Raw genomic sequence first — 19,684 nt, forward strand, 5'->3', positions numbered from 1 at the left:
CTGTCTGGAAGATCTGTCCATTGACGTCAGTGGGGTGTTAAAGTCTCCTACTATTATTGTATTCCCGTCAATTCTCCCTTTATGTCTGTTAGTATTTGTTTTATGTATTTAGGTGCTCCTATATTGAGAGCATATAGGATAATGAATGTAATATCCTCTTCTTGTATTGATCCTTTTATCATTATACAGTGTCCTTCTTTATCTTTCTTTATGACCTTTGTTTTAAAGTCTATTTTGTCTGATTTAAGTATTGCTATCCCTGTTTTCTTGTCATTTCCATTTGCATGAAATATTTTTTCCATCCCCTCGCTTTCAATCCATATATGTTCTTTGTCCTAAAGTGGGTCTACTGTAGGCAGCATATTGTAGGTTCTTGTCTTATTATCCAGTCTGCTATTCTACGTCTTTTGATCAGAGCCTTTAGTCCATTGACATTTAAAGTAATTATTGATAAGTATGTATTTATTGTCATTTTAAACCTTGTTTTTCAATTGATTTTGTATATCTTCTTTGTTTCTTCTTTTTGTTTTTCCTTTTGTGGTTTGATGGTTTTCTTTTGTATTATGCTTGAGTACCTTTTCTTTTTGTTTTTTTTGTGAATCTTTTATATGATTTTGATTTGTGGTTACTCTGATTTTCAAGTATGTTAACCCATCACTAAACCTACTTGCTTTAGACTGGTAGTCATATAAGCTCGAACACATTCTAAAAGATCTACCTTTTCTTACTCCCCTCCCCCACATTTTGTGATTTGATGTCCCATTTTACATCTTCATGTTTATTCTTTTACTGTACACGGTAGTTATAATCGCTTTCACAGAATTAAAAAAAAAATTTTTTTTTTTTTTTGCGGTAAGCGGGCCTCTCACTGTTGTGGCCTCTCCCGTTGCGGAGCACAGGCTCCGGATGCGCAGGCTCGGCAGCCATGGCTCACGGGCCTAGCTGCTCCGCGGCATGTGGGATCTTCCCAGACCGGGGCACGAACCCGTGTCTCCTGCATCGGCAGGTGGACTCTCAACCACTGCGCCACCAGAGAAGCCCTAAAAAAAATTTTTAAACCTATGTACTGACTTATTTAAGTGAGCTTTAATCCTTTTATATACTTACCTCTTCTACTGTTGTTTTCTCTTTCCTATAGATTCTTGCTTCTTTTCTATTTAGAGAAGACCTTTCAATATTTATTTTAAGATAGGTTTAGTATTCCTGTATTCCTTTAGTTTTTGCTTGTCTGAGAAATTCTTTCTCTCTCCTTCTATTCTAAATGATAATCTTGCTGAGTAGAGTATCCTAGGTTGCAGGTTTTTCCCTTTCAGGACTTTGTATATATCTTGCCACTCCCTTCTGGCCTGCAAAATTTCTGTAGAGAAATCAGCTGATAGCCTTATGGGGGTTCCCTTGTAACTGCCTACTTGTTTTTCTCTTGCTACTTTTAGAATTCTCTCTTTATTTTTAACCTTTGGCATTTTAATTATGATATGTCTTAGAGTAGGTCTGTTTGGGTTCATATTGTTTGGGACCCTCTGTGCTTCCCGTGCCTGGAAATCTGTTTCCTTCTTTAGGTCTGGGAAGTTTTCAGCCATAATTTTTTCAAGTACATTTTCAATCCCCTTTTCTCTTTCTTCTGCTTCTAGGATTCCTATTATGTGTAGATTGGCATGCTTTATGTTATCCCGTAGATCTCGTATGTTGCTTTCACTTTTTTTCATTTGTCTTTATCTGCTGTTCTGACTGGGTGATTTCCATTATTCTATCTTCCAGATCACTTATTCATTCTTCTGCATTATTTAGTTTGCTATTTATTGCCTTTAGCTTGGTTTTCATCTTGGCAATTGAGTGGTGTAATTTTGATTGGCTCCTCTTTGTAGTTTCTAGTTCCTTGTTACAATGATCTGAATTTCTAACAATGGCTTTTCTTAATTCCTTCCGCATTTTTATTACTTCCTTTTTGAACTTGTGGTCTGGTAGACTGGAGAGGTCATCTGTTTCATTGCTCTTTCAGGGGATTTCTCTTGTTCTTTTAATTGGGAGTAATTCCTCTGCTTTTTCATTTTTCTTATATTTCTCTGACTCTGAATTTAGGAGAAAGAGTTATCTACTGTGGTCTTGAAGGGCTGTTTTTATGTGGGAGTGTCCCTGTGTAGCCTGCCTGAATCCAAAATTTCCCGTGTGAGGGCTGTTTTTGGTATGGATGCTTGCCATCTCTTTCCTCAGGGTGGCCCTTGTCCCCTTGATAGGGGGTGTGTTTGGTGTTGTGACCAGAGCCCGCACTGGATGTTGGGTGGGGCCTCCTCTTTGCTTTGTGGATGTCACAGCACTGCAGAGGGGAAGGGTCTGCTCCACAGTTGTTGTAGTAGAAGTCCCCAGATCTGGTTCTAAGCTGTGGTGTGAAGTAGGCGGAACTGGAGCACTCCCTCTGGGAAAGGAGCCGCTGCATGTTTCTCCCCAGAAACTGTCTGCCAGGATGTGCGATTCTGTGATGCTGCCTGCCACCTGGTGTGAGCACCCACAAAGACCACTATTGCCTGGCACTGCCCTTGGGGGACACCTTTGCTTGGGGGCTCTGGTAACCTGAGGTCCCTTAGGCGTGCAGGCGCACTCACAAAGTGGTTGCTCCATAAACCCACTGGAGTCGTGTTCCCTGAGCCTGCCTACAATCGACCCAGATGGCCTTCAGGCATGCATGGTTCTGGTCCCAAATCCACCAGAGTGAGAACTCACTGGGGCCACCTCCCTGCGCCCACAGTGGGACTGCTGCTAATCAGCTCAGACAGCCCCCAGGCAGGCGTGTGCAGTCCTGAACCCAAAATCTGCCAGAGCAGCAACCTGCCAAAGCTGCAACCCAGCACCTGCAGTGGGATCGCCAGCGATAAGCTCAGATTTCAGGCCCGCCTTCATGTGTGCCGCCCACAAAGTTCACAGCATCTGTGGTGACTGGAGCCACACCCTGCTGTGAGCATGCTGACAGTGAGGCTGCTATGGCAGGCCCACACCCCTCCCCTCGTGTGTTGACAATGGGGCTCCTATGGCAGACCCATGCTCCATCCTGTGGGCACCCCCAGTTGCAGCCTGGGTCACACTCCAGGCCCTTTGGGATGTCTCCTCACAGCCAAACCGTGTCCTCTCCCTGGGTCTGTCCTCTGAAACCTGAGTTTCAGCACCCAGTCACTGCACACACCAGCAGGCACGCATCTTGGGCTCAGAAATGCGGCAACATGGCCAGAACCATCTGTGTTGGTGTATCTCTACACTGCAGGGCGGCAAGCCAGCTCCCACACTCTCCTCTCCAGCCTCTGAAGCTCCCTATCTGTCCTGGTGAACCTCCCATCCAGTGAAGGAGGTTCTCAGGGTGAGGGAAGCTGTCCTCTTTCACAGCTCCCTCCCAGGAGCACAGGTCCTGTCCCACGTCCTCTTCTCCCTTTTCCCTTCGTCCTACCCAGTTACATGGGGATCTTTCTTGCAGCTTTGGTTGTATGAGATCTTCTGCAAGCTTTCAGTAGATGTTCCGTGAGAACTGTTCCACATGTAGATGTGTTTCTGATGTATTTGTGGGAGGAGGTGAGCTACACGTCCTTCTACTCCGCCATCTTGGACTGAACTCTATGTTTAACCTTTTGAGGAGCTGCCAGGGTGTCTTACAAAGTGGCTGAACCAGGGCTTCCCTGGTGGCGCAGTGGTTAAGAATCTGCCTGCCAATTCAGGGGACACAGGTTCGAGCCCTGGGCCGGGAAGATCCCACATGCTGCGGAGCAACTGAGCCTGTGCGCCACAACTACTGAGCCTGTGCTCTAGAGCCCGCGAGCCACAACTACCGAAGCCCGTGCACCTAGAGCCTGTGCTCCGCAACAAGAGAAGCCAGCGCAATGAGAAGCATGCGCACCACAACGAAGAGTAGCCCCCGCTTGCCACAACTAGAGAAAGCCCACGCGCAGCAACAAAGACCCAACGCAGCCAAAAATAAATAAATTTAAAAAAAAAACGAAGTGGCTGAACCATTACCACCAGCAGTACACAAGGGGTCCAGTTTCTCCATATTCTCAGCAGCATTTGTTATTGTTACTGTAATTCTTATTTGACTGGAGCCATTCTGGTGGGTAACCATCACTGTGGTTTTGATTTACATTTCCCTAATGTTTATTAATTGCTTTTTCCTCCTCATTCCGTTTCCTTTTTTGATACTTACAGAAATAAAAAACAATAATACCTCACTGGCATTCATGCTGAAATAGAATAGCTGTTAATTCCCACCCCATCAGCTTAGGTTTCTCATGCTTCATCTCCTTTCAGGGACAACATTCACACCTGACTGTCTCCCTAATATGGCAAAAAGTCTTCACCATCATTCTGTGTACTATGTACATTACTGCACTCCCTCTTTTAGGAAATGCTTGAAAAGCAATTAGAAATAACTATCAGTGCGAGTGAACCACTCCAACTAGCCCTCTGTATTCCTGTGGATGTTTTGCTTGTAAAAATTCCAGAGGCAGTATCTTAACAGAAAATGTGTTTTCAAGGGAAATTCCTGGTGGGATTAGGAACTTCCTAATCAAATATAGTCTATCTTTGATTCAAGGAAATAGTTTTTACATATAAAGTATTGGGAAAGGATTAATGGACATGAATTTATCTATTCTTCATCTGTTGGTCCATTCATTCCATTTCATTCCTTGCGAATCAGTGCTGTGCCAGGCCCTGGCCCAGGGGATATAGAGAAGAATAGGGCATCGACTTTAATTCAGAAGAACTCTGATAAAGGAGACAAATAGAATTAAAACATAATGCAATGTATTAAAATGGGGGCAAGATGTATTTGACAAAAGAAGACATGAATTTATGCCTCTGATCCCTTCAGTAAAAGAATTTTAAAGAGACAGAAACCAATAAGGCAAAGAATGAGAGAGGAGAAAAGAGCAAATATTAGAGATTGGAAACCTCTCTAGCCAATTCAAGGAAGCCAACCCTAACCTGGCAGCAGAGAAAGCCAAGAAACAGTATGATTTACACAGCAGAACCCCCAGAGGGCTCAGGAAGTAGCAGCCTAGATATATCTGGTTGAAGGGCTGTTTAATTAGACCCCCACCCCACCTCCCAGATTCCCTCCCCACTCCAATAGGAGACTTAAGTTTTATTCACTGGAGAAAGTAAAATTGGGGGACATAAGTTACATATGAGAGCTCAAGCCTTCTTCCCTTATCCCACTCCTACAACAGCAGCAAACAGGAAAATATCTTTTGGCAGTTTACTGGAAAAGCCTTCCCTGGGAGTCTAACCCAAAGACACCAACATTAGGGGCACCCCGAGGAAATGGTTTAGCTGATCACATTACAGTGAAGCTGTGACTGACAAGCACACCCTCATCTACAGAGCTTCCCACAACTTTTAAATATCTCATTCAGATCTAAGACAACAAAGAAGGATTATGAAACATCTGAAGAAAGAAAAGAGGGTAAAACAATCCAGCAAAAAGCAAATTCGAGACAGACTATGAAGGAAGATGAGAATTTAAAAAATCCAAGGTAAATTATTAAGCACATAGAAAGCAAAACAAAAGAAAGTATAATTATTAACTTCAGAGAAACCAAAGTTCATAGGGGAAAGGAAAAACAATCCCAATGTGCTACACAATTCAGCTGACAATAGTGTTTACATGATTATAATAGTCTAAACACTAGGTATTGAGCAAACGAAAATTACAAATAACTATACTGTGACAATGAGGGGATGGAAATGTGGTGAGGATATAAGAGACTGCTAAATCCTAATCTTTTACAGTGAGACATCAATAGATAATGCCTAAAACTACAAAAGATGCATTAATATGAGTAAGTAATTTAGAGAATGGGGGAAAATGAGAAGTGAGAAATTAGGGCAAGGTCAGGAAATTTCTGTTTCTCCTAACAAGCCTGAGAAAACTGTTTGATTCTTTAAACTATATGCATGTATAACCTTATTAAAAATATAAACTGAGCTAAAAGAAGTGCTGTGGGAACAGAGGTGGAAGCAACCAACTCTGAATGGGAAGAAGGGCTGCAAGGTTTCATAGAAAAATCATCCTACCCAACCTTTTTTTTTTCTTTTTTTAAATTGAGATATACTTGACATATAACATTATATTAGTTTCAAGTGTACAACATGATTTGATATTTGTATATACTGCAAAATGCTCAGCACAATAAGTCTAGCTGACATCCATCACCATACATACTTAGAAAATTTTTTTTCTTATGAGAAGCTTTAAAATCTATACTCACAGCAACTTTCAAATATACAATACAGTATTATTAACTATAGTCACCAGGTTATACATTACATCCCCAGGACTTACTTATTTTATAACTGGAAGTTTGTACCTTTTGATCCCCATCTCCCATTCTGTCTAGTCCCTGTCCCGAACCTCTCATAACCACCCTAACTGGGTCTTAAAGGAAGAATTTGCCAGGTTAAAAATGGTGGTGCGAACAACATGGATAAAGGCACAGAAGAATGAAAGAATAACGGGTTGAGGGAAGGAGTTGTTCAGTTTTGCTGAAGCGTGGGTGTGTCAGGGAGGATGGTAAGAGATGAGGCTGGAGCGGGCAGTTGGGCCAGACCGTGAAGGACCCAGAATGATACACACAGGACACAGGACTAAATCCTACATCCTTTACAGACAGAACCAATGATTAGGTTCTGTCTTGATCCCACCTACAGAGCAGGCAAGCTACTGCTCTTTAGCATTGGACTCCAGGCAGCACCTCGTGGAGGATGAACTCACTCAACCTTAATGTTTACCTCAGGAAGAGAGGATGAGATAACACTTCAGTGCTGGTCTCACCAAAAATATCTGTGAGATTAAAACAGGAGAGATGACTTGCTTTCCATTACGGAGGGCTCTGGAAATACCAAGCCACAGCCCTGCTTACCCACCTGAAATGTAGCTCGTATGTTTATTCTGCTTGTCCTGAGCGACCAGCTGCTTGTGCAGTTCTTTTCCAATCCCATTTTCAAAACTCTTACACAATTGTTCCGTTTTCCTGAAATGTTGAAGAAAAGATAGAATCAAACCATGGCAGGGAATAGATAATTTTTATTTATTTATTATTACTATTTTTCAACATCTTTAGTGGAGTATAATTGCTTTACAATGGTGTGTTAGTTTCTGCTTTTATAACAAAGTGAATCAGCTATACATATACATATATCCCCATATCTCCTCCCTCTTGCGTCTCCCTCCCACCCTCCCTAACCCACCCCTCTAGGTGGTCACAAAGCACTGAGCTGATCTCCCTATGCCATGCAGCTGGGGAATAGATGATTTTTAGATTCATGGCCAAGAACTCATCACAGAACTTTGGGTCCCCAATAGCATATCCCTAGAACCAGGGACTGAGATCAGAAATTACCTCTGGTCAGAAGAACAGGAATCAATCTAAACAGATAAATCTAGGATATCTTGAAATGATTCATCAGGAAGATGAATCCACATCTCATAAAACAATGTGTAATCTTGGAGGCAGCTTGGCATGGAGAAAATGATATAAGCTTTGGAGCCAAGAAGAGCTAAGTTTGAATTCTAGCTCTGTTACTTTCAAACTGTGTAACCATGGACAAGTTACTTGATCTCTCTCAGTCTCAGTTTCTCTATACATAAAATAGAGATAATATACCACCTTACATGATTTTTTAAATATTTATAGAGCTAAGGATTTAGGATACTTTGAAACATAATACTTAGTAACAGGTAGCTATTACATCATTACCATGTCAATAGAAGCTTCAAGTGACTAATGTGGAATATTTAAAAGCAGAGGACTACATTATGAATGGTTCATCTTTTTTTTCCATCACTGTCCATTGAAGGACTCCGTGATTCTAATGAGAAGGCCAGTTATTTGCACAACAAATTCCCATTGTGGAAGAAGACTACTATACCAGGCTGCAAGAGCTTGATGGAATCCGCTTTTTAACAATATCCAATATTATTTTCCAATTCCATATTGAATTAGTTTCCTAGGACTGCCATAACAAAGTACCACAGACTAGATGGCTTGAGACAACAGAAACTTATTCTCTCACAGTTCTGGAGGCTAGAAGTACAGAATCAAGGTGCTGACAAGACCATATTCTCTCTGAAGACTCCAGTGGAGAATCTGTTCCAGGACTTTCTCTTAGCTTCTGGTGTTACCAGGTATCCTTGGCATTCCTTGGCTTGTTAATCCACTCTAATCTGCCTCTGTCCTCACATGGCTGTCTCTGTGTCTCTCCTCTTCTTATAAGTATACCAATCATATTGGATTAAGGACTCAGCTCTCTCCAGTATGACCTCATCTTAATTAATTACATCTGCAACTACCCTATTTCCAAATAAGGTCACATAATGAGGTTCTCAAAAGGGAATGGATTTGGAAGGCACACTATCCAACCCAGTACATATGCTCACCAAGCAAACTTCTGGTCTGCTACATGCTCTCCTTAATGAACCTCCCTACAAGAGCACATGCCCCCTCTAAATGACTGGTACCAGCTAGACGACCAGGTAACACCCACCAAGACGGCACAAATTTGGCATTCTGGCTTATAAACCATTGCCTGTTGAGTCTAGTTAAAGAGACTTTCACCTCAGGGCTTGGTCAGCCCTTCATGAGTGAAAATCTATTTCCTGAACTCGCAAATGTAAAGACTAGGTCCTAGGTGCCTGGTGACCCAATCAAATCACAGACACTCCTTGAAACTTGGTTTACCAGCACTTGTCAGCCTCCCCTGAGCCACCCATCCATGGCCATTCAGGGTTCTCAGCTTTTACCTGAACTGGCCATCATCCAAGAGAGGCTTCTGCGCACTGAGGTATCTCCTAATGGTGTCTTCAAGTTTGGGAATAGGCAGCCTGGGAAGAAAGTAAGGTCAAGTGTAAGGGTGACAATCTGTGGAAGAGGTTAACTAGTTTCCCAACCCAAACTAACCAATAATTACTGGATAATTAACTTCTTTCCAAAAGAAAACAACAACAAAAGGAAGCCACTTACAAATGAGAATAGATGAATTTAAGTATAATTGGTAGCTCTTTTTTTTTAAGTAAAATAATAACTTTTTAATGTATTAATGATGAATTTCATAAGCTGAATTAGTAAACATACTAACAGATTCAAAATGGGGAAGCAGAAGCTGCCCCAAAATTTCTGTTTCCTGTCACAGTTATAATACCTGTGTTAACCCTACACTGGCACTGATTTTATTTCTACCCTTAGTTTGAACGACTGTCTTTTTCTCTCCCAAGATGAAAAAAAACTTCTATTTTTAAATTTTCTAGTGTATTTTATGACAGAGAATCATACAAAAGGGAAACACAGGTCTGTCCAATGGGCCAGCCAACCATGGGATCGACCATCAAGCCATGCACAGCTCACCAGGAGTCCTGTGAGGAAGAACCAAATCTTCCTCTGTGCTTACTTACTCATCATTCTCTACCAGTGGATTCCCAATGACAGCTATAGCGATGAAGTTACAGGTCCACAGTGAAATGAACACACCAGGGCTATGTCGTGAGGCATACTTTTTTTTCATGTTAATAATTTTATTGAAAGATATATCCCCTAGTACCAAAACTTAATCCAAGTTTGTTAGGTTACCTCTGCCAACTCAAAATTAACACTGATACATTCAAAATATCTAAATATAGCAGCCATTTAGGAAAACTGAAAAGTTATCCATAAAACACAGTTTAAGACCTTACTATAAGATACACTGTAGTTCTTCAGTTTATTTTTCAATGCATGTTTATCCAAAATACAATGTCAAAAAATAAATCTGAATTTACAGCCATCATGGACTTAGGCTGCACTGAGTAACCATTCACAACACTGTAACACTGTAGGTCCCCTTACATGGCCTTATGCAGAAAATCCCCAACACTACCTCAGCTATCTCATAAGTACAAAGTTACCTACTTACCTTTCTCAAGACTTTGTTTTGATACAGTAGGGACATTAGGAAAATTTACCTTCTTTTTAAACAATTCTAAATTAGAGGCAATGACAGTTTTATAAAAGCAGTCCTTGTTAAAAAGATTCTGGAGTGTTAACTCTAGCCTGAACTTACTTTAGTGGGGTAAAGTAAGTTTTCAGAGTGATGATTTATTTTGGAGTCATTAGTACAACAAACTGAATTTTCTCAATGGAACTAAATTAAGGCAGTATAGATTCTACAAAAGAATTTTTATCATGATACAAAGTCACCTGTTTTCTATAAAAATTATCAAAGATCACTTAATGAATATGCTAAACTTACCAAGTCTATATTTTTGCCTTCTATAAAATACCCTCACTGTAAATGTCAAATAACAACATAGTCCATATCACTGGATTATCTGATACTTGCAGAAGATGGCCATAGTTGTGAAGTTACTGGTTCACAGGAAATGAAACAAACATGGATAGTACAGTGAGTTTTTCACAAAGCTAAATTTGCTTACATGAAAAGTCTGTTCTTAATTCTGAGATTGTCCCACCCCACCTTTTTGGGTGAGAGTCATTAAAGGTCTTTTTTTTTTAAGAAATAATGTTGATAACAGTATTTTCCCCTATAATTTTACTGATCTGTGAAATCTAAAAGTATAAGAACTACTGACGGTGAAAAGGAGATTTAGAATCGGACCTAGGCTTAAGTCCCAGCTCTGTCACTTAATCTCTCTGATATGGTTATAGGTGGCAAATTACTTCATGTCCCTCAGACTCCATTTCCTGCCTCACAGGAAGTTGGAGAGAAGAACTGCCTCACAGAGAGATCTGAAATCCTGTCAAGTTCCAGCCCCACCCAGCACAAGTCTATCACCAGCACAGCTGCTATATGGAGAGGTTAGGTTCACAGCCTTTGGACTCTCACAGATAACTCAGAGTTGGCATCCAGGATTCTGTCACTTACTATCTAGGTGATCTTGGGCAAATTTCTTACCTCTCCAGCCCTTCTTCCTCCATGTGTTAAATATTAGCTCACTGGACCATTATGAGGATTAAATGAAATAAATATATAAAGAACTTAACAAGGTACCTGACATATAGTAGGCACTAAACATATAGCACATATGGAATGTGTATTTGTAGAACCCAGATACCTATTGATATCTATAGACAGCTCCTTCCATCTCCTTTTCATTTCCCTCCTAGCTTCCTGCTTCCCTCCTCTTTTGACACCTCCCACCTTAGGCACAAACCCTGTCCCCAGCCATTCCCTTCGACCCACTCAGCAACATCCAGTTTAATAACACACCTATTATTCTTCACAAGCCACCTCCACTCTATCTTGCAGAACCCCCATTCCATTCTGAATAAACTACCCTATATTCTATAACTTCTTCTCCAGAACTTCTTCTACCTCCTCACCTTTCTCAAAATCTGACTATTCTGTAAATACCACTCGCCTTCAGATTCCTCCTCAAAGAAAGCCACTCCCCAGCTTCTAGGAAGGACCAACACCCTCCTAACCTCCACAACCTGCCATCAACATCAAACAAGTTTCTTTCCTCTCAAATCTAATTGTACCACCTTCTCCCCATCGTCATCTGTTATCCACTCCAAGGAATGCTGGGTTAGTAAACCAGCTCTCTGGTGGGTAGGGGGTGAAGCCCTGATTTGTAGCATTTACCAATTTCTGTAAATCTCCCACCATGGCCAAGTTCAAGCTATCAACAAGATGTCACCAAATGTGGAGCTGGGAAGAAATGCACAGAGTTGGCTCGCATGATTATGGTGATGTACAGAAAGGGGAGCTCACCACTCATTAGGATTCCTCCTCTGAATCCCCTTTTCTCACCTCCACTAGCACATGGGCTGGCACAGAATAGGTACTCAATGTGTGTTAAATGAATTAGTTGATTACCTTCCTTTACCCCTCTACGCACCCCAGGACCCTATATTCTTCTCTATCATTTTTAGTGGCATTTATGTATTTATGTCTCTCTTCCCCATCAGACTGCAGACCATGAGATCCTTTAAGGATGCAGAAGATGGAGTTAGAGATTCTCTTCTCCCATCCTGTTGGTTTTGACATCTTCTTCTGATTCTCTTTTCCTCCATTATGTCCTCTTGCCCTAAAAGTGCCAGCTTTCTCAAGACTGGATCCTCTGCCCTCTTCTGACTGGATACTCCATCAGTGATCCCCCCTGCTCTGACAGAATCAACTGACACTTACACAGGCTCTTCCAAGCAGGCAACGAGGAAGAAAACTGAAGGTATGCAAGGGAGCATAATCCTGTCAACTGTGGCTTCGTTCTTTGTTTAGGGACAGTGTGCTATGCTGGAAAAGCCTAAGCTTTGAAGTCAAACAAACCCGAGTTCAAATTTTAAACAAGTCACTTTTCAGAAAGTAGACTGGTGGTTACCAAGGGTGTTGGGGGGATGAGGAATGACTGCAATGATGGGGAGAGGTGACGAATTAGATAGTGGTGATAGCTGCACAACTCTGTGATTATATAACCCTCCCCCATGGAACTGTACACTTTAAAAGTATGAATTTTACCAGTGCACAGGCACTAGACCCAGGACCACCAGGGCCCTGCAGCCAGAGACCACAGGACCCAGATGCACCCACCAGTGAGCAGGCACCAGCCCTCAAATCCCTGACCTGCCCACCAGTAAGCCTGCTTTAGCCTCAGGACCAGCCTACCCACTGGCTGGTGGACACCAGCCCCAGGGCAACAACAGTCCCTCAGCTGGAGGACCCAGCTTAGACTCCAGCAGGCCAGCAGCACCTGCCCTGGGACTGGTTGGGCCCTGGCCTCACCCACCAGCAGGCCAACACAAACTTCGGGACACCCTTGACCCCAGGAGCCAGCCCCATCCACCAGCAGTCCAACACCAGATCTGGAACCTCTGGGCACCCTGGGCCCTGCAGCCAGACCCCAGGAATTGACTCTGCCTACCAGTGAGCCAGCACTAGCCCTGGGACCCCCGGAGCTCTGCAGTCAACCACCTTGTGACCCGGCCCAGCCAACGGCAGCCGGCAGCCTCTGCACACGGCAGGGCCTGGCAAACAACCAGACCAGGAGACAACCAAGCCTATTAGACTGCCCATGGTAGTCAGCCTACCACAGGAGAAGGACCCACGCAGTCCACATTAGGGGCACCCCTAGAGCATATAGCTCTGGTGACAAAAGAGGAGTGCAATACTGGGACTCATAGGACATCTCTTACAAAAGGCCACTTCTCCAAGATTGGGAAACATTACCAACCTACCAGATACACAGAGATAAAAACAGCAAGTTAGGCAAAATGAAGTGACAAAGGAACATGTTCCAAATGAAGGAACAAAATAAACCCCAGAAGAAGAATTAAGTGAAGTGGAGATAGGCAATCTACCTGAGAAAGAGTTCAGGGTAATAACTATAAAAACGATCATAGAACTCAGGAGAAGAATGGATACACAGAGCAAGAAGTTAGAAGTTTTTAACAAAGACTTAGAAAATATGAAGAACAATAAAACAGAGATGAAGAAAACACTAACTGAAATGAAAAATACACTAGAAGTAATCAACAGTAGACTAAATGATACAGAGGAACAGATCAAATGAGCTAGAAGACAGGGTAGTGGAAATCACTCATGCTGAACAAAAAAAAGGAAACAGAATGAAAAGAAATGAGGATGGTTTAAGGGACCTCTGGGACAATATCAACTGTACTAATATTCACATTATAGGGGTCCCAGAAGGAGAAGAGAGAGAGAAAGGGGCAGAGAACATATCTGAAAACATAATAGCTGAAAACGTCCCTAACATGTGAAAGAAAACAGACATCCAAGTCCAGGAAGCACAGAGAGTCCCATACAGGATGAACCCAAAGAGGAACACATCAAGGCACATTGTACTTAAACGGTAAAAATTAAGCATAAAGAGAAAATATTACAAGGAGCAAGGGAAAAGCAACAAGTTACTTACAAGGGAACTCCCATGAGGTTATCAGCTGACTTTTCAGCAGACTCTGCAGGCCAGAAAGGAGTGGCATGATATATTTAAAGTGATAAAAGAGAAAAACCTACGACCAAGAATACTCTACCCGGCAAGGCTCTCATTCAGATTTGATGGAGAGATCAAAAGTTTTTCAAACAAGCAAAACCTAAAAGAGTTCAGCACCACCAAACCAGCTTTGCAAGAAATGTTAAAGGGACTTCTCTAAGCAAAAAAGAAAACGTCATAACTAGAAACATGAAGATGAGAAAAGGAAAAAGCTCACCAGTAAAGGCAAATATACAAAAAACTTAGATCATCAACCACATACAAAGCTAGTAGGAAGGTTAAAAGAAAAAAGTGGTAAAATCATCTATAGCCACAATAAGCAGTTAAGGGAATCGCAAAACAATTAGATCTAAAATATGATGTCATAAACCGTCATCATGATATGGAAGGGCAGTACAAATGCAGGTTGTTAAAATGCATTTGAAATTAAGAAACCAGCAATTAAAAACAATCATGTATATACACAGATGGCTATATTTAAATCTCATGGTAACCACAAACCAAAATCTATAATTGACAACACGCACAAAAAAGAGAAAGGAACCCAAAGGTAAGACTAAAGATTGTCACCAAATCACAAGAGAAGAGAACAAAGGACTAATAAAGGAACAAAAAAGAACTACAAAAACAATCTCAAAACAATGAACAAAATGGCAATAAGAATATACATATCGGTACTTCCCTGGTGGCTCAGTGGTTAAGAATCCGCCTGCCAATGCAGGGGACACGGGTTTGAGCCCTGGTTCGGGAAGATTCCACATGCCGCGGAGCAACTAAGCCTGAGCGCCACAACTACTGAGCCTGCGCTCTAGAGCCCGCGAGCCACAACTACTGAGCCTGCGTGCCACAACTACTGAAGCCTGTGCACCTAGAGGCCGTGCTCCAAAACAAGAGAAGCCACCACAATGAGAAGCCCATGAACCGCAACGAAGAGTAGCCCTCGCTTGACACAACTAGAGAAAGCCCGTGCACAGCAACAGACCCAACACAGCCAAAAATAAATAAATAAATAAATTTATATTTTAAAAAAAGAATATACACATCAATAATTACTTTAAGTGTAAATGGACTAAATGCTCCATTCAAAGACATAGAGTGGCTGAATGGATACAAAAACAAGACCCATATATAAGGTGCCTACAAGAGATTCATTTCAGATCTAAAGATACACACTGATTTGAGGGGATGGAAAAAGATATCCTACACTACTGGAGATCAAAAGAAAGCCAGGGTATCAATACTTATATTAGACAAAATAGACTTTAAGACAAAGATGGTTACAAGAGACAAAGAAGGACATTACATAATGATCAAAAGATCAATCCAAGAAGAAGGTATAATAATTTTAAATATATATGCAACCAACATAGAAGCACCTAAATACATAAAGCAAATATTAACAGACCTAAATGGAGAAACTGACAGTAACACAATAATAGTAGGGGAGTTTAACACCCCACTTACATCAATGTACAGATCATCAAGACAAAAAATTAATAAGGAAACACTGGCCTTAAATTACACATTAGACCAGAGAACCTAATAGATACATAAAAAACATTCTATCCCAAAACAGTAGAATACACTGTTCCAAGCGCTCATGGAAAATTCTTCAGGACAGGTCACAAAACAAGCCTCAAAACAAGCTAGGCCATGAACCCAGCCTCAGAAAATTTAAGAAAACTGAAATCATATCAAGCATCTTTTCCAGCCACAATGCTGTGAGACTAGAAATCAACTACAAGAAATAAACTGCAAAAAACACAAACATGTGGAGGCTAAACAATATGCTACTAAACAACCAATGGATCACTGAAGAAATCAAAAAGGAAACAGAAAATACCTGGAGACCCACAATGACTCAAACCCACAATGACTCAAAATTCATGGGACGCAGCAAAAGCAGTTCTAAGAGGGAAGTTTATAATGCTATAAGCTTACCTAAGGAAACAAGAAAAATCTCTAATAACCAATGTAAACTTACACCTAAAGGAACTAGTGAAAGAAGAACAAACAAAACACTAAGTTAGTAGAAGGAAAGAAATCATAAGGAACAGAGCAGAAGTAAATGAAACAGACTAAAAACAAATAGAAAAGATCAATGAAAATAAGAGCTGGTTCTTTGAAAAGATAAACAAAATTGATAAACTTTAAGCCAGACTCATCAAATAAAAGAGAGAGGGCCCAAATTAATGAAATCAGAAATGAAAAAGGAGAAGTTACAACTGATGCCACAGAAATACAAAGGACCGTAAGAGATTACTATGAACTATATTCCAATAAAATGGACAACCCAGAAGGAATGGACAAATTCCTAGAAATGTACAATCTCCCAAGACTGAACCAGGAAGAAACAGAAAATATGAATAGACCAATTAACAGTAATGAAATTTAATCAGTAATTTAAAAACTCCCAACAAACAAAAGTCCTGGACCAGATGGCTTCACAGGTGAATTCTACCAAACATGTAGAGAACAGTTAACACACATCCATCTCAAACTATGCCAAAAAAAACTGCAGAGGAAGTAATGCTTCCAAACTTATTATAAGAGGCCAGCATCATCGTGATACAAAAAACAAAGATACCACACAAAAAAGAAAATTACAGGCCAATATCACCAATGAACATAGATGCAAAGATCCTCAATAAAATATTAGCAAACCAAATCCAACAATACAATAAAAAGATCACGCAGCCGGATAAAGTGGCATTTATCACAGGGATGCAAGGATGGTTCAATATCCACAAATCAATGTAATACATCACAATAGCCAACTGAAGAATAAAAGCCTTACGATCATCTCAATAAATGCAGAAAAAACTTTTGACAAAATTCAACATCTATTTATGACAATACTCTCCACAAAGTAAGTACAGAAGGAACATACATCAGCATAATAAAAGCCACGTATGATAACTCCAGAGCTAACACATACTCAATGATGAAAAGCTGATAGCATTTCCTCTAAGATTAGGAACCAGACAAGGAATTCCACTATTGCCCCTTTAATCAACATACTATTGGAAGTCCTAGCCACAACAATCAGACAAGCTAAAGAAATAAAAGGAATCCAAATTGAAAAGGAAGAAGCAAAACTGTCAGAGTTTGCAGATGACATGATACTATGTCATAGAAAATCCTAAAGACACTATTAAAAAACTACTAGAGCTCATCAATGAATTCAGTAAAGTTGCAGGACACAAAATTGATATACAGAAATCTGTTGCATTCTACATGCTAACAATGAACTATCAGGAGAAACTAAGGAAACAAGCCCATTTACAATCGCATCGAAATGAATACCTAGGAATAAATCTAACTAAAGAGGTAAAAGACCTATAAGACACTGAAGAAAGAAATCGGAGATGACACAAACAGATGGAAAGATATACCTTGTTAATGGATTGGAAGAATTAATATCATTAAAATGACCATAATACCCAAAGCAATCTACAGATTCAATGCAATCCCTATCAAAATACCAATGTCATTTTTCAGAGAACTAGAACAAATAATTTTAAAATTTGTATGGAAACACAAAAGACCCCCAAATAGCCAAAACAATCTTGAGAAAGAAGAAGAGAGATGGGGATATCACATTCTCTGACTTCAGACCATACTACAAAGTTAGCATAATCAAAACACTATGGTACTGGCACAAAAACAGACACATAGATCAATGGAACATAAGAGAGAGCCCAGAAATAAAACCACACACTTATGGTCAATTAATCTATGACAAAGGAGGCAAGAATATACAATAGAGAAAAAACAGTCTCTTCATTAAGTGGTGCTGAGAAAATGGAACAGCTATGTGTAAAAGAGTGAAATTAGAATATTTTATCAAACCATACACAAAAATAAACTCAAAATGGATTAAAGAGCTAAATGTAAGACTGGAAACCATAAAACTCCTAAAAGAAAACATCGGCAGAACACTCTTTGACATGAATCACAGCAATATTTTTTTTTATCTGTCTCCTAAAGGCAAAGGAAACAAAAGCAAAAACAAAACAAAAGAAAAACAAATGGGACCTAATCAAATTTAAAAGATTTTGCACAGCAAAGGAAACCACACACACACACCCAAAAAGACAACCTACTGAACAGGAGAAAATATTTGCAAATGATATGACTAATAAGAGGCTAATGTCCAAAATATATAAACAGCTCATACAATTCAACGTCAAATAAACAACCTGATTTTAAAAATGGGCAGAGGGACTTCCCTGGCAGTCCAGTGGTTAAGACTCCGTGCTTCGGGACTTCCCTGGTGGTGCAGTGGTTAAGAATCCGCCTGACAATGCAGGGGACACGGGTTCGAGCCCTGGTCCAGGAAGATCCCACAAGCTGCAGAGCAACTAAGCCCGTGCGACACAACTACTGAGCCTGAGCTCTAGAGCCCGCGAGCCACAACTACTGAGGCCACGTGCCACAACTACTGAAGCCCGCATGCCTAGAACCTGTGCTCAGCAACAAGAGAAGCCACTGCAATGAGAAGCCCGCACACCACAACGAAGAGTAGCCCCCGCTCGCCACAACTAGAGAAAGCCCGCATGCAGCAACGAAGACCCAACACAGCCAAAAATAAATTAATTAATTAAAAAAAATCAAATCTGACTCCTATCTCATGACTGTAACCACCATGAGATGCTGCTTGCCACTTATCCATTATATCATAACTGTTTACCTGTTAAATCTCCCCCACTATACAGTAAGCTCCTCACCATGACTGACTGGTCTCCAAATCCCTATTAATAAATGTTTATCAAATTAATAATGTGAATGTGTAGGTCAGGTTGTTCCACCCTCTCTCTCCTTCGGACTTGCAGTTTTATATTCTGAGATTAACTGCTCAGTGTGTATAAACAGAACCCTAAAAAAAAACCACCTAACTGAACTGTACACCTAAAAATAGTTAAAATGGTAAATTTTATGTTTTGTATATTTGACTACACTGAAAAAGAGCAAAGAAAAAATATAACACCTAAAAACCAATCAAATGATACTGCAAAGCTTCCTGGAGGAAAGCAAGTCCAAAGCCACTTGATTAAAAGGCAGTGATATAATAGGAAAAAGAAGAGGGAAGGAGGAAGAGAGATCCAATTGGACCACTTAATACTAAGGGACTAGTCCTTCCCATGCCAACTAATAAGGACAGTTCCCTGTTTTGGTATCTTACCTCACTCTAGCCTCACAATAGCCCTATGAATTGTGTGTTCTGTTCCTACCTTACAGGTAAGAACTAGGGCTCAAAGAGGTTGACTGAATTGCCTGAAGCTATACAGAAAGAGTATCAGATCCGAAATCTGAAACTAAGTTCTACCAGACTTCAAAGCCAGGTCTTTTCACCAAGTGTGACATCAAAGAGAGTGTGAAACACAATTCATTTTACCACTCTAGAATCTCAGATAAAAGGAATCTCATCTTATCTAACTTCCAACTTACAGGTGAGGTGGTGGAGGCCTGGAGAGGGAGTCATCATTTAAAGTTATACACAGGTGATAAGCGCTACTGTTTGTAGCTCCAAGATATCTGTGCTGTGGATTGGAGGAAATGATCTTGATATTCCTTGATATTCTTTTTTTTTTTTTTTTTTTTTTTTTGCGGTACGCAGGCCTTTCACTGTTGTGGCCTCTCCCGTTGCGGAGCACAGGCTCCGGATGCACAGGCTCAGCAGCCATGGCTCACGGGCCCAGCCAC

At 40.8% G+C, this 19,684-nt stretch overlaps 1 protein-coding gene across 2 annotated transcripts in view; it reads right to left on the minus strand.

Annotated features, from left to right (window-relative positions):
* The window catches only part of CPT2 (carnitine palmitoyltransferase 2), a 36,850-nt gene that overhangs the window by 15,111 nt on the left and 2,055 nt on the right, over positions 1–19,684 (minus strand). The window contains exons 2-3 of one of the 2 annotated variants that reach the window (XM_007128155.4): positions 8,780–8,860; positions 6,904–7,010 (exon numbers count right to left, since the gene is read on the minus strand). In XM_007128155.4, the coding sequence (XP_007128217.2) occupies positions 6,904–7,010; positions 8,780–8,860 (188 nt within the window). Of the gene's footprint in view, positions 1–6,768; positions 6,821–6,903; positions 7,011–8,779; positions 8,861–19,684 lie in introns of those variants that run through there. The other variant, XM_028489384.2, reaches the window with a different exon arrangement.

This window comes from Physeter macrocephalus, chromosome 4, assembly GCF_002837175.3.
Source record: "Physeter macrocephalus isolate SW-GA chromosome 4, ASM283717v5, whole genome shotgun sequence".
NCBI lineage: Eukaryota > Metazoa > Chordata > Mammalia > Artiodactyla > Physeteridae > Physeter > Physeter macrocephalus.